Below are 14,521 nucleotides of genomic sequence, written 5' to 3' on the forward strand. Positions count from 1 at the left end.
TTTCAGACTCTCAAAACTAAAGATCCTGGAGCTGAGAGAGAACCATCTGAAGACAATGCCAAAGTAAGACTGTGTGTGTGTGTGTGTGTGTGTGTGTGTGTGTGTGTGTGTGTGTGTGTGTGTGTGTGTGTGTGTGTGTGTGTGTGAGAGAGAGAAGAAAAAAGGACCAAACAAATGTTTATTCTTTACGCACCAGTAGTTGCAACTGTGCCCAGTCACGGGCACACAGATGCTTCATGATATTACTGAGTGCGTGCTTGCCTTCCCAGGTGTCCAGATCAAAGCTATATTTATCCCAGACACGTGTTCTTGCATACAAATGAAGCTTGTTACAACAGTGATCTTAGCAGCTTTTTACATGTTACCTGTTTGGCATGAAGCAGCTGAATGTATCCCTGTGTGCATAGTCCCACCATGGTCCGCTGTAACGATTTGTGAATAGAACCTTCAAAGTTGTAAAAAAACAGCTATTTCAATTACAAGTTGGTTTGTGAAAAGCGTTGATACTCATACCAGTGATACTACTGCTGCAATTATTGCCTTTTTCAAGTGTGTATTTGCGTGGCATAATGGTGGGCTGTGTCATTATTTTCTAGTTCATGAAAATATAAAATGGAGATGTGTTGCAATCTAATATTAGTAGTAATCAATGTGTTCCCTCCTCTCAGGTCCATCCATAGACTGACACAGTTGGAGAGGTTGGATCTGGGCAGCAACGAATTCTCAGAAACGGTGAAAGAATATTTATTTATTTATTCCCATGCAGCATGATGAAGTGTTTATGAAGTGTTTCATGTCCATAGTGAGGTTGTCATTAGTGATCACAGGGAGCTCAAGTGGTGTTCATATGTGCATTTATGAGCTGAACCATATGTATATGTGTAAAGAGATGAATGGATACAAGGGGAAGGGAGGGAACGAGAAATCCAACCAGAAGTGCAGATGCCGTGTCCTATTTTAGGGCCTGCGTCATCATCAGAGTTCAAATTGCAAGACCCTATTCTGCATATGGTGAATCCTGCGTAGGCGGGAATGGGCTCATCCTTATTTCCGTTCAGTTGGACTCTTGAAATGGGACACAGTGACTTGATGGAGGCTAACTGGGGGGTCAGACAGGAAGTAGGTGGGCTGCCTCCTGCCAAGAGAAAGAGAAAGAGAGAGAGAGAGAGAGAAATAGAGAGAGAGAGAGAGAGAGAGAGAGAGAGAGAGAGAAAGCATAATAGGGACAGATTGCCAGTCGCACTCACTCTGCCAACATTTTTCTTTATTTATTTATGCCAAAGACTTGTTTTGAAGATGCACTAAGTTGTTCTTCCTTTGGCTCGGCACTGTACATGTTCACAACAATAATGCTGAGACGCCAATTAATGAATGAATAATTCAGTTGTTGTTGTATAAATAGCCACAGAGTTGCATAATTGTTGATATATATATGTAGCCAGCCAGTATATTATGCTGATGCGGATTCCTGTGTTTGCATTTCAGCCCGAGGTCTTGGAACAGATCCACAACCTAAGAGAACTGTGGATGGATAACAACTCGCTACAGTCTATACCAGGGGTAGGCACTTACTATAAACAGTATATAACAAAACATATGTAAATGAAATACTCTTTCAGATTTGTGTTAATGTAGTGATTCTTGAGAATGCTAGTTGGCAAAATCAGTTAAAGTCTCCTCACGATCTGCTAGCTAGTCCATACTGTGTGTGTGTGTGTGTGTGTGTGTGTGTGTGTGTATGCTGAAAAGAATAATCCAGTGTTAATACACAGCCTAGGCTCTGTAAACAGGCATGTTGCTAGCTACGGTGGGCACCCTTTGTTTATTGTTGAGAGAGCATAGGCTTTGTATAGATGTATCAGATTTTTCAGAGTGCACACAGTACAGACAGGTAGCAGATCGTGAGGAGATATTCACTGATTTTGACAACAAGCGTTCTACAGAATCATTGACTCCACTTTTTACCATTATATTTTCTCTACCCCCCTTCAGTCAATAGGAAAACTTCGCCAGTTGCGATACTTGGACTTAGCAAAGAATCGCATTGAGACGTTGGACACAGATATTTCGGGCTGCGAGTGCTTAGAGGACCTGTTGCTATCCTCCAACATGCTGCAGCACCTCCCTGACAGTATAGGTACACACACACACACACACACACACACACACACACACACACACAAATAAATCCATGCACATACAAAAACATGCGTAGGCTTTACCCAAGTTAAAAAAAGCTGTAGTGTAGACTAGGACTGTGGTTCCACTAGGTAAATCCATTCCGTGAGATGGGTTTAGTGATAAAGGTTTAATCTGGTGGTATTCTGGATTTTTCCTACTGGCAATAAATCCCATGAAAACACGCCAAAAAGCATCATGATTCTGTCTCTTTTCTGCTGTTTCTTACTACACTTACCCGTATCGGGCACTCCGCCCCACGGCTAGTGATTCCTGCAAATGTCAAGCTTATTTAATGTTCAGGCTGATTATATTATTATTAATAATTTCACATTCCAAAAGGGCAAAGTGATTTACTTAAACAGCTGTACGCAGTAGTTGTCAGACTAGGAAATGATACTCAATCAGAAAAAAATATTTGCATTTGTTGGCGACTATTTTCAGACTGTGATTAATATGCATTTGGCACACTGGGGAATACTTTCATGGCAGCAGGATGGTTTGTGTGGGACTGACTCAAAATAAACTATAGTGTATGTAGTCTTGTAATAAAATAACATGTCCTCCAGTGCAACCGGTGGCTCATTGATGTGTTTTAATCAGGTTTGGATGAAATCGGAGCTCTGCGGTAAAGAGGGATATGCTACATCATGCTTAGGCAACAAAGACAGTTATCGCGTTAGTAACCAATCATTTTAGCATTGGTGTTTCCATGTGACATTTTCACAATAAGAAAAATAAAGAATAACATCAATCCTTATCAAGTCCATTTTTGTCTGTTTTGTGTGTGTGTGTGTGTATAATTGCATATTCTGTAGGAATGTTGAAGAAGCTGACAACATTGAAGGTAGATGACAACCAGCTGACCTCACTGCCAAACACCATCGGGAGGTAAGAAGCATGCGCACACACACACACACACACACACACACACACACACACACACACACTGCACAAAAAAGAAAGAAACAAAAAAGAAATTCATGTAGACTTTTGCTTTATTTTGAAAACCATATTTCTGTCAGACTTTCAGATTTTATCTTGTGTTCGTGGGTTGTTGTTTTCCTTGTTTATTACTGTTGTGTTGTTATGCTGGCTGATGATTGGGGGGGTTCTGTGTGTTGTGCTTGCTGCGTTGCCGTGGCTTTAGTCCGAAGCCCAAACACGGGTGAGTAACGTTAGCCTGCTGGACCCAGGGGTGTGTTCAGAGAAAGATAGATGTTCTACTGCGTTACAGATACAAAAACACCTGCTCAAAATTACAAGGGGATGTGGGAAATAACATGCAAACATGAACTCTAATTCACTCATATGAGGCATCAAGTGATCACGTCACTCTATCAAATTTACCTCCAGAACATTTTCAAATAGTTGGACCTAAATTCTGAATAACATCTCCGTTCTTAATTGAAAATGCACAAAGTTGAACCCTGCTAAAATCCAGAGGGTTTAGTCGGGAATGTTTGCATGTAAAATGATTACGGTCATTTGATTATAATAGTTCTTATTATAAATCATCAAAGTCCATAATCAGCCAAATTTTTAAATAAGTCTCCTTTGAAAATAAAACAATACATGTTGAATTAAGCAAGAGACATATTTTCACGTTTGAGTCTTAATTTCATCTCTGCTGCATACTGTAGCGATTCTTGCAGATGGCAACTAAGGACAACTTGAACTCCATGATTGATGGATTTAGTAATATGAGACATCCCAAATGACGCCTACATTATTATCAATATTAGATCAAATGAGCGTGACATTAATTGATTCTGTCACTTTTTGCTGTTTGAAACAGTTGAGTAGTAACTGGAATCATGCCCCTAATTACAGTCTGAATCAGTAATACTCTGTGATGGATTACATTTTAAAAGCGCCCCTCTAGTGTCTAATGTTGCTCTCTGCAACATATTTGTATCTGAACGCACTGAAAACATTTTGTCCTCCTGAACTTACCCCAGGTTTTAGCCTCGATAAGTAGTAGAGCTGTAGATCCATTGCTTCCCTTCTGTCTAAACCCAAAAACACCTTAAACGATCCTTTCCTTAGCCCTTTAATTACTATTGATGAATGCTATCATATATTTAGCCCTCTGTTTCTATAAAGTCCTCATTCTATATTCCTATAAGTAAGTTATTATTTTACATTACTGTACAAAATGTATGAAGTTTTAATGTAAATATAAGTGTGCATTATTTGCACAATGTATGCCTGCACTCAAAACAATACTACATTGCATTGCCCTCTATATCAGTGCAATAATACATACTGTATATACATAGGGCTCAATCATTAGATAAGTTACTGTACTTGTCTGTGTTGCTGTGCAGTCTAAAGTAGATAAGATAAATCACTTTGCACTTACTTTCATGGGAAAGAGACAGTAAAGCCATTAGTGTATTAGAGCTATGTCATATAATACAGTAAGGATATGCTAAATATGTAAAGACTGAAATGGGACAAGGTTCTCCCATTGCTTATAGACAGTATATGGCAGTTAATATGTCACTGTCACAGCCGTACTTTCTGCAGCATATACCTCCAGCATGCTAGTCCACAACTGCTGAGTTCTTTGAGTTCACTATGGGCTCAGAGACATGGATGTAAAACTCCTTTTTCATTTATATATTTTTTGCACATTTATTCGATACTCTCCAACCAGTTGGTCATTAAAATGATCGTACAAGCAGCAGGGTTTAAGTTTCTTGTTGAGCACCTGGTAATAACGTGGTGGACAAAAAGCCCTGTATGCCTTCACACAGAATAGGAGATCTGAATCTAGAAACTGCTGTCTTAAAGTGGATTATATAGTGATGAACCACTGAGCGCATGTGATTCCTTGCAGCACCTGCTGTGCAGTGTAGGATTATGGAGCTATGTCTGCAGATGGCAGCCGGAAAAAAAGTCATATTTTTGACACATTCAACTTTAACTCAATACTGTATCATACATACATCTTAATACAGGGTGTGAAATGACCCTGTCCTCTACACGCATACCGTATGGTGGCCCAGATGGTCGCGGTCCATTGGGAATAACAACAGCAGACTAATGCAATGTTAACAGTGACAGTACATTAATGTGAAAGTGTTGTCTCATTAGCATTAGCCTGCTGTTAGCATGCTGCCAGGCCAGGTGATGCAGAGTCAGGGTGTCCTAAAGCGGATGTTACTGTGAATATTGGTTGAGTGAAGAAGTTTAGATCCAGGTTGAAGAATGTATCTAGAAGTGGGTTTTTTTTGTTCAAAACTAAAGTTGAGATAAGGTTGTAAAGCTGAAATAAACGTACAAAAACAGACAAGGTTTAGTAAAATGAATACCTACATGACCTTTTATTTATACTAATATGGAAGAAGACCTGTTATGGATGAAAAAGTAGCCAAGAATCAAAAAATTGTGCCTGAAATAAAACAATGTTTTTTGCCTGCCGTATCTCGTCTTAAGTAGTGCACTCGTTTGGGACTATTTTCAGCTGCAGTATTTCACAGCGGCAGGATGGTGCATGTGTGATCTACTCGAAAAAAAACTGCAGAATGTTTGTCACCCAGTGCAACCGCCTGGCTCTCTGATGTTTTTAATGCTGTTTTTGGACAACTATGGAGCTCTGTCGCGCATAGGTATAAATTGCATCAGGCTCTGGCTTCACAGATAATGCTTCAAAACAGGATACATTTATTCTTGGTTCAGGTGTTTCACAGGATTTGTTGACAATAGGAAGAATAAATAGTAGCGTCACCCTCATCCTTCAAGTTACCCAAGGTTGCAGCAGAGATTTTTTCAGCCTGCAGAATAATTTCCATGTCATTTTTCTCTGTATCTCTTCCTGTCTGTTCCTCTCACCCCAGCCTGTCTCTACTGGAGGAGTTTGACGTTAGTTGTAACGAGTTGGAGTCGTTGCCTCCCACCATCGGCTACTTGCACAACCTGAGGACCTTCTCTGGTGATGAGAACTTCCTCTCGGAGCTGCCCAGGGAGGTAAGGGAGATTGAGACACAGCAGACACTCGCATAATCCTCACTGCGGCACATTCCTTGATATTAGCTAGAACTTTTTTAAGCACCAAAATGCCATATTCATCGACTTCCAGCTTCCCAATTGTGAACATGTTCTTGTTTTTTTTTTGACAGTCACTTCTATATCTTTGGGTTTCATAAAGTTGGTCTGATAAAATAAGCAATAAGAGGTGTAATTTTGGAATAATTGGGACGCCATCTTTCCTGATTTTTTGTGTTTGTGTGCGTTTGCGTGTGTGTGTGTATGTGTGTGTCTTTACCTGTTTTAGATCGGTAACTGTAGGAACGTGACGGTGATGTCACTACGGTCCAACAAACTGGAGTTTCTTCCCGATGAGATCGGACAGATGACCAAACTACGAGTCCTTAATCTTAGTGACAACAGGTACACACACACACACACCCCCACACACATGCAACGCACACGCACACACACACACACACACACACACACACACACACACACACACACACAAACACACTCCAAACTATGACTCATTAGGGAGAAGATAAGTGCTCACACACACACACACACACACACACACACACAGATTTCCGGACTATGGTTGCGTTCCGAATCACACACTCTTTCTTTTTTCTATTCTACATACTACATCCGTCAATAAAAATAATCTAGTTAGGATGCAGTAGGCATACTATTGGGACATACTTTATTCTCTTATTTCATCATGCCTTGATCTTGCCTCTTGCATTTATATCCGTCGCATCCCCGTTTGTTTTCATATGGAGGCTTCGTCGATGTGACGTCACTTCACGTGCGCAATGGATTGTGGGTCAGAATCGCCCAAATAGGATGCAGTTTTCAACACTAACAATCTTTGCCGCATGAAGTAGGACATCCGGGTACTTCTAACCATCCTAAATCTGGCCACAAGAATCGGGACATCCTAAATCTTTTTTCTACATACTATATAGTAGAAAGTATGCGATTCGGAACGCAACCTATGACTCAGTTTTGACATTAAGTGCACATACACACATGCCGGCAATCCTTTTCAATGGCCGTTTGGCTTCTGTAGCTGCTTTTGCAGCCTGCAGTTGCCATGGGAATGTGTGAGTGTGTTGCCATGGTTATATCCTCTGCAGGCTGTACAGTGCGTGGGCAGAAAGGACATCTCTCTTTTCTCTCTCACCCCTCGCTCTCTTTCTCTCTCTCTCCCTCTCTTTCTCTCTTTCTCTCTTTCTCTCCCTCTCGCTCTCTCTCTCTCTCAGGTTAAAGAATCTACCGTTTACCTTCACTAAGCTGAAGGACTTGGCAGCTCTCTGGCTTTCTGACAATCAGGTATATCTCTCTCTCCTCCCACACATGTACCTACTAACAAACACACACAGCTACTGTACATTAATGTTGATTAGATAACCAGGCCTTAAACCTGGCCTCTCGTGAATGAAGATTTTAATTTCCAAGGGTTTTCTATAAAGAAAATAAAACTTTAAAGTGGAGAATTTTGTATTGTTCCTTTATGTCACCAGAACAGTGTATCTGTGATAAGTAGCCTATGATGCGACCGTACTTGCATGATTTTGTTGTTGTCATTTTTTAAGTCAATCTTTATTAGGGTCCGCTTATGTTTGCACAAAAGAGACCTAATGAATACTTTATTATGTCCTGCCATTGGAATATTTACTGCAGATAAATCCTCCCAGTACCAAAACTGCGGCTCCATAACAAAACAGGCGTTCGTAACGACAATGCAAACGGGCTATAACAATCCAACACTGCTTTATATTGTAGAGTTATTGCTCTGTCCATGATCACTTATTATTGTGGTGGCCTTGTTTGTGAAAAAAATATTCTTCATGAGGTTTGGAAGTTTGGTTTAAAGTTGAATTAAGTTAAAAAAAAAACTAAAGTCACAGCAAAGAAGAAAGCAAATTGTAAATTGTAATGCAGTCTGACACTTCCATTTAAAATTGGCATACATCTTATTTGCATGTGCCATTTCATCCATTAAAGCTCTGACACTTTGAAAATTTGAATGCAAAATTGACATAACATTTTCATGCTGATGATCTGTAGTGGTTTATGAGTGGCTTTCTTTACAGTGAACAATATATTGCGTAAATACATTTTAACTTTCTCTGTGCGATAACTCTCATAATTACCATCACATTAGCATTTTAATAGATTGTAATCTGTGTTTTGTACGAGAGGAACATGCAAATGAATTCACTGTTGAGATAGCAACATTTTATTTGTATTACAAATGTTAACACTCTGTCCTCTTTTGAATTCAGTTTTTATCAGTGACAAAACTGATTTGCAAATTCTTTACTCGAGCGATTTATATTAATTATTTGGCTGTTTGCCACCTGTCTTTTTTCAAAACAACCTCTAAGCTACATTTTCATAGCCAATCATAAAGTTTATTCTAATAACCAATCAGCTCAAAGAATAGCTTTAAAAAAAATAGGAATCAGGGAATAAATGTGATCAGTGGACGTCCCCATAATAATACTAATATAAACGTGTGTGTGTGTGTGTGTGTGTGTGTGTGTGTGTGTGTGTGTTTGTGTTTGTGTGTGTGTTTGTGTTTTTTCAGTCCAAGGCTCTGATCCCACTGCAGACAGAAGCCCACCCTGAAACCAAACAGAAGGTTTTGACCAACTACATGTTTCCTCAGCAACCGCGACATGATGAGGGTACTAACTGTGTTTCTGTGTGTGTGTGTGTGTGTGTTTCATAATATGTTTTAAGGCCTTTCAAAAAGGTCAACCAATGTTTAGTGTGTGTATAATTGCTCTGTAATCATATTAGCATTTGATACTGTGAAGGGCAGTTTGTGTAACATTCTTTGTGTGTATGACTATGTGAGTGTGCCGATTTATATAGCGTGTGTCGGATACCAGTATTAACCCAGCCTTGGTGTGTGTGTGTGTGTGTGTGTGTGTGTGTGTGTGTGTGCAGATTACCAGTCAGACAGTGACAGCTTTAATCCTACTCTGTGGGAGGAGCAGAGGCAGCAGAGGATGACTGTGGCCTTTGACTTTGAGGACAAGAAGGAAGAGGAGGACAACTCTGGGAAGGTCAAGGTCAGCTCTTTGTCTTCTGTCGCTCTCTCTCTTATGTCTGTCTGTATGTCTGTCTCTCTGTCTCTCTCTCTCTATCTCTCTCTTTGTACAGTATCTTAGGAGGTTAGGGAGGTGTGGAGGTGTCATATGAGGCAGCCCAGGTTTTTCTATTCAAGACCCTGGAGCATGTCCAACTCTGGAAATTGCTTGAAATACTCCAGGTTGACTCAGCGAGACAAATGTTGAGCAATGTACTGAAAAACTGTCTCATTAAGAAGTAATCAAATGTAGAGAAGAGTCAAAAGGAGCATTGGATTCTATATGTACTGTATATACACACAGTATCCATATGATGCATCTCAGAAGTAGTTTTTAAATCCCAAAGCACACAAATGGTGTGCCGATTTGTCTAACGGCACACCATTTGGGAACCACTGAGCTAAAGCTATGTTACTTACAAAGATGATAAACTGTCGTGTTTTCTCTGAGAGAAAGTCAAAAGTGTTGAGTTCATTAGTGTTGGTAAATGCATTCCTTCTATTTTAATTGGAGTGCTTAAACAATATTGAGCAGTCAGTAATACAATGTTTTCAAATTAGCATTAATCTATAAGAAACTAACCGTAGACAAAAACAACTAAACTATCAACAAGAAATTAGTCAAAGACACATTTGAACATAATGTCTTGTTTGAGGCTTTGTAGAAGTTGCATGCAGGCACAGACCCCTTTGTGTAGCATTTCTAGCAGATGCACGTTCAGCATGCCCCCTTCTATACTTGCATGTGTCCACTCAACCCGTCTCCATGTGCTGTGTGAAGGTGGAGATAAACCTAAAGCGCTACCCAACCCCCTACCCCGAGGACCTTAAGAACATGGTCAAGTCGGTGCAAAGCCTTGTGGGTAAAAACGTTCACGCCGGACACGGGCACCCGCACCAGCACCAACACCCACACCAGCAGCACCCACACCAGCACCCCCACCAGCACCAGCTGAGCACAGGCACCGCCACCTCGGCAGGGACCAACATGGAACACACGCACCTCAGCAAAGAGCCCTACGAACCACCCTGGCCCCTGCCTCCTAAAGAGGTTAGGAACACACACAGTCACTCCCAGTCTCACACGTTGCACACCATAGATAGTATATATGTATGTGCACACTAAACGTGTTCAAAACCACCACACATCAAAACCCAGAGCTTAGAGGTTACCGATAATATAACCTAACACGAATCACAATAGAAACAATGTAGTGTAGAGGTGAAGTGCAGTAGCAGTATCAATAGGCAGCAAATTAATTAATTGTGTGTGTGTGTGTGTGTGTGTGTGTGTGTGTGTGTGTGTGTGTGTGTGTGTGTGTGTGTGTGTGTGTGTGTGTGTGTGTTTGTGTGTGTGTGTGTGTTGCCACCCAGGTGATGGACAGAGAGATGCAGGACTTCTCTCAGGCTCAGCTAATGGATCAGGGATCAATGCATAACTCTGGCATCGACATTCCCAAGAGGAAGGACAAAGAGGACCTGACGGAGAGCTCTGAGGTTTGTTAAATAGCAAACACACACACACCCATGCATGTGCACACACACACAGCACGTGTCCAATTGTTGGTCAGCGGAATAGAGTGATACCATCGGCAGGAATGTAGGAAGGTATTGATATTTAGATAGATAGATATTTAGATACACTAGCAACTGCTAAATACTTACCAAAGTATATCTTTGATTGACCTTAAGTTTTTTTTATTTGAAAGCCAACCTGATGACCTCTAAATTAGATTGTTGCTTTCCACTCCTCCTGCTTTGACTAGATATATGTTTCACAGATAAGCAGCGGCAAATGTCAGAGTTCCTGATTCCGACCTGCGCATATAAATACATATTATATGTTTATGAGTTAAGAAAATGTATAAGTTTTGAACTGGCTTAGGTTATCTCAGTGCACCAAAGCTACCTGATGTGAACCTGGTGATGTTACGTCTGTCCCCAGGACTCTATGGGCGGCTCTCCCAATGACATCCGTATCTCTGACATGAGGCCCACCCTGGTGGAGCCACCCATGTACAAACCAAAGGTGGTGCTGCTGGGGAAGGACAAGAAAGGTACTGTGTGACACTGTATATGTTCTGCCACGTATAGACAAGCACAGACACTAGGGGAGGCTCATTCACACATACATGCATTGCATACACATGAGTGCACACACTGTAATTTAATGTGGTTTCATGTAAAGCGCCTTGGGCCATGTTGTAATAGTGTCCACTAATTAGTCATGGTGTAAGCCGATTAATTTCAGCACATTACGGAGAGAGAGAGAGAGAGAGAGAGAGAGAGAGAGAGAGAGAGAGAGAATACATACAATGAACCACTCCTGTGAATCTAGATTTGAGTCATAAGGTTTCAGCTTTTAGCTTCAACCCTTTTGACTGGTTTTACCCCTTGAAAGCCTCAGTTTAATCAAGTCAAATAAAAGACAAATGAGTTTTTTCCTAATAAGCCCGAGGCTAATTCTGCTGCCCCCAAAATGCTGTGTTTTGTTCTAAATAATTTAGTGCCTTAAGCCCGTCTATTGAGAGAAACAGTTTGATATCTCGTCCCCGTGACAAAGTGTAGCTCTGTCTAATTCAGAGCTCTGTCATGTTCTACTAGTGGTCTACCACTTTGTGTTCGGGGAACTGGGATATTATTGGTATTTACACAGGGAATTTATTTATACGTTTCCCCCCCCCCCTCCAAAAGAGGTTTTTTATTTTGATAGAAACCAAGTAGTGGGGTTGAATAAAAACTGTTGATCACATCTTTTATATGCAGGCCATGTCTTGCGTCAGTGCAGTGGACTTGATATTGTCCAACACATAATGAGAGCAATACAGGAATCTGGGTTAAGAGGCAGATAATGCTTCTCATTATCACAGCAGTAGTCAGCCTTCTATTAAATTCACACTAAACGCCATTCTGGACAAACATTATGATTTTGCTGTAGCACCAATTAGCTTTTTACGCTTTGACAACATTACAATTACAATATCTAAACTCTGAACTGGGTTTTAAGAAGATTACATTGTTCTTGTAAGGGGCCTGTATCTTTAACACACGATTAAATGTGTTGATTGATTGGGAGGATGATTTACTATCACTGCCAGCTATTGACCCTTTTCCCCCAACACACATTCACAAAACACATCTTATGCTGCAAATAAGGATTCTTTGAATATTTTTTTTTAATTTCGGAAAAAGAAAAAATTCAGACAACAAGGAAAAATGCCAATCATAATTTCCAAGACCCAAAGTTGAAGTTAAATAACCAAAAGTTCAAAATCCAAAAGTATCAATTCATAATAAAATGATTTTGATCTATATTGAGATCATGATAATTCAACACAATAATTACATTGCATATGTAAACATCATACATTTAATGACTTATTTTGAAATGTATTGGCAAAGCTGTTTTTTTTAACAGTGGATTTCCTTGAATTTAAATATAGTTCAACTGTAAAATAAAAACATGATCTGGCTCAAAGGCTTTACCTGACTTCAAAATCTTATTTTGGTAATTGTTGGAAGACGAAATTGTAAAAAAAATTAAAATAAAATAATAATAATTGCACAGCCCTACCAGAAAGTGTGTATTGCTAATGCTCGGTCAAAAAAAAAAGATCTAAGAGAACCAATCAAACCCAGGGGAATAAAATATAGATATTTTTATAGACTTGACAGGGACACTTGCACTCATAAAAGACCTCTATCACAATGAAGTGTGTGTGACATTATCAGTGAAGAGAGCTGTCCATCTCTCTCTCTCTCCATCCAGAGTCTACTGATGAAGAGGTGGATAAGCGCCACTGTCTGAACCACAGCGGCTCCTCGGCCACATACTCCGACTACTCTCCCTCACAGGGCTCCTCGGGCTCCTCCAACCCGCCCGCCAACTCACACTCACACACACACTCACACACACACACACACTCTCACCCACACCAACACCAACACACTCCCGCTCTGCCCGCCCCCAACAAGGACCAGGCCCCTCAAACACACTGGACAAACAGGTACACACACACACGCACACACACACACACACACACACACACACACACACACACACACACGCACGCATGCACGCACACACACACACACACACACACACACACACACACACACACGCACACACACACGTTTGTGAAGCTATACTTTCGAGGACAGTAAGTGACATAATGCATTCCCTAGCCACTTACCTTAACCCTAACCATTGAAACTAAATTCCTAACCCCAGCACTTACACTAACCATAACCTAATCCTAATTCATTCATTTAAAACCAAGTCTTGACCCCCAAACAGCCCCCTAATGTCCTCAAATGTCCTCACACACACATACATACATAGATATGCATATGGCTGCTTCGTGTTCAATTTAGACACCGTCCCTCCCTACTTACTATCCATCATCTCATCTTCACTTTCAAATCCAACCCTGCCCCCCTTCTTCAGTATCCTCCATCTATCATCCATCTCATCCATCTATCTGATCGCTCCATCCATCCATCCTCTCCTCCCTCCATCTCTCTGTGTCTCTCTCTCTTTCTGTTCACTCAGTCAAGGTCATAGAGACTCATTAGAATGCTGCACACTTCTCTTCAGGATTCTCTCTCTTTACATTTCTCTCAGCTCTGGGATTCGTTTTTTCTTTTTTCACACCAACACCAACACACTAGAATAAAGCAAATAAAGAGGCGCAGTCTTTTCACTGAAGTTGCTACCCTGATTGCATTGTACTTATAAGGTTTGACAGATTTGGAATATCATTGAAGTGTTTCTAATCAGAAATATTGCATTTACAAACAGCAAATTTACTCTCTGCCGTATTTTTGACATATTCATCAAAGCCTTGAATATTGGAGCATGACGTTATAGTTGAGACAAACTTTTTAGTAGAAACACATGACATGGTTAAATATCTCAGCTTTGCTAAAAACTCTGTTACTAGTTTTTACTGTTTTACAACTTTAAACTTGTAACTGTTTAATAAGTAATGGTTGAATTAGCAGTCATCGTGACAAAATAAAAAATGTATGATAGCTGTTCACATGAGCTCCGCCAGTGATCCAAATATGTGGTTTTGTCATACTAGTTTGTTTATTCTGGTTTTGTATGCGTTTTAAAAAAAAAAAAATTATAGAAAAACAACCTTTTCCCTTGCGCTATCCATGAAAAACATCTATGATAATGTTAGAAAAAAACAAATGTCTTTGTCCTCACCCCTCCTTTTGCCTCTCCTTGAGCCCCTGTGGGTCGAAAGCTTT

At 40.4% G+C, this 14,521-nt stretch overlaps 1 protein-coding gene across 1 annotated transcript in view; it reads left to right on the forward strand.

The window, feature by feature from the left end:
• Window positions 1–14,521, forward strand: part of lrrc7 (leucine rich repeat containing 7) — a gene marked incomplete at both ends in the record, with an annotated part of 62,010 nt that overhangs the window by 31,938 nt on the left and 15,551 nt on the right. Inside the window, 15 exons of the mRNA XM_080032936.1 lie at window positions 7–63; window positions 669–732; window positions 1,486–1,560; window positions 1,993–2,137; window positions 2,997–3,069; window positions 3,329–3,346; window positions 6,024–6,153; window positions 6,461–6,576; window positions 7,425–7,494; window positions 8,756–8,855; window positions 9,121–9,245; window positions 10,044–10,313; window positions 10,637–10,759; window positions 11,208–11,319; window positions 13,032–13,269. Of these exons, the coding sequence (XP_079889062.1) occupies window positions 7–63; window positions 669–732; window positions 1,486–1,560; window positions 1,993–2,137; window positions 2,997–3,069; window positions 3,329–3,346; window positions 6,024–6,153; window positions 6,461–6,576; window positions 7,425–7,494; window positions 8,756–8,855; window positions 9,121–9,245; window positions 10,044–10,313; window positions 10,637–10,759; window positions 11,208–11,319; window positions 13,032–13,269 (1,716 nt within the window). The remainder of the gene's footprint in view (window positions 1–6; window positions 64–668; window positions 733–1,485; window positions 1,561–1,992; window positions 2,138–2,996; window positions 3,070–3,328; window positions 3,347–6,023; window positions 6,154–6,460; window positions 6,577–7,424; window positions 7,495–8,755; window positions 8,856–9,120; window positions 9,246–10,043; window positions 10,314–10,636; window positions 10,760–11,207; window positions 11,320–13,031; window positions 13,270–14,521) is intronic.

This window comes from Ammodytes marinus (assembly GCF_949987685.1).
Source record: "Ammodytes marinus genome assembly, chromosome: 8".
NCBI classification, from domain to species: domain Eukaryota; kingdom Metazoa; phylum Chordata; class Actinopteri; order Uranoscopiformes; family Ammodytidae; genus Ammodytes; species Ammodytes marinus.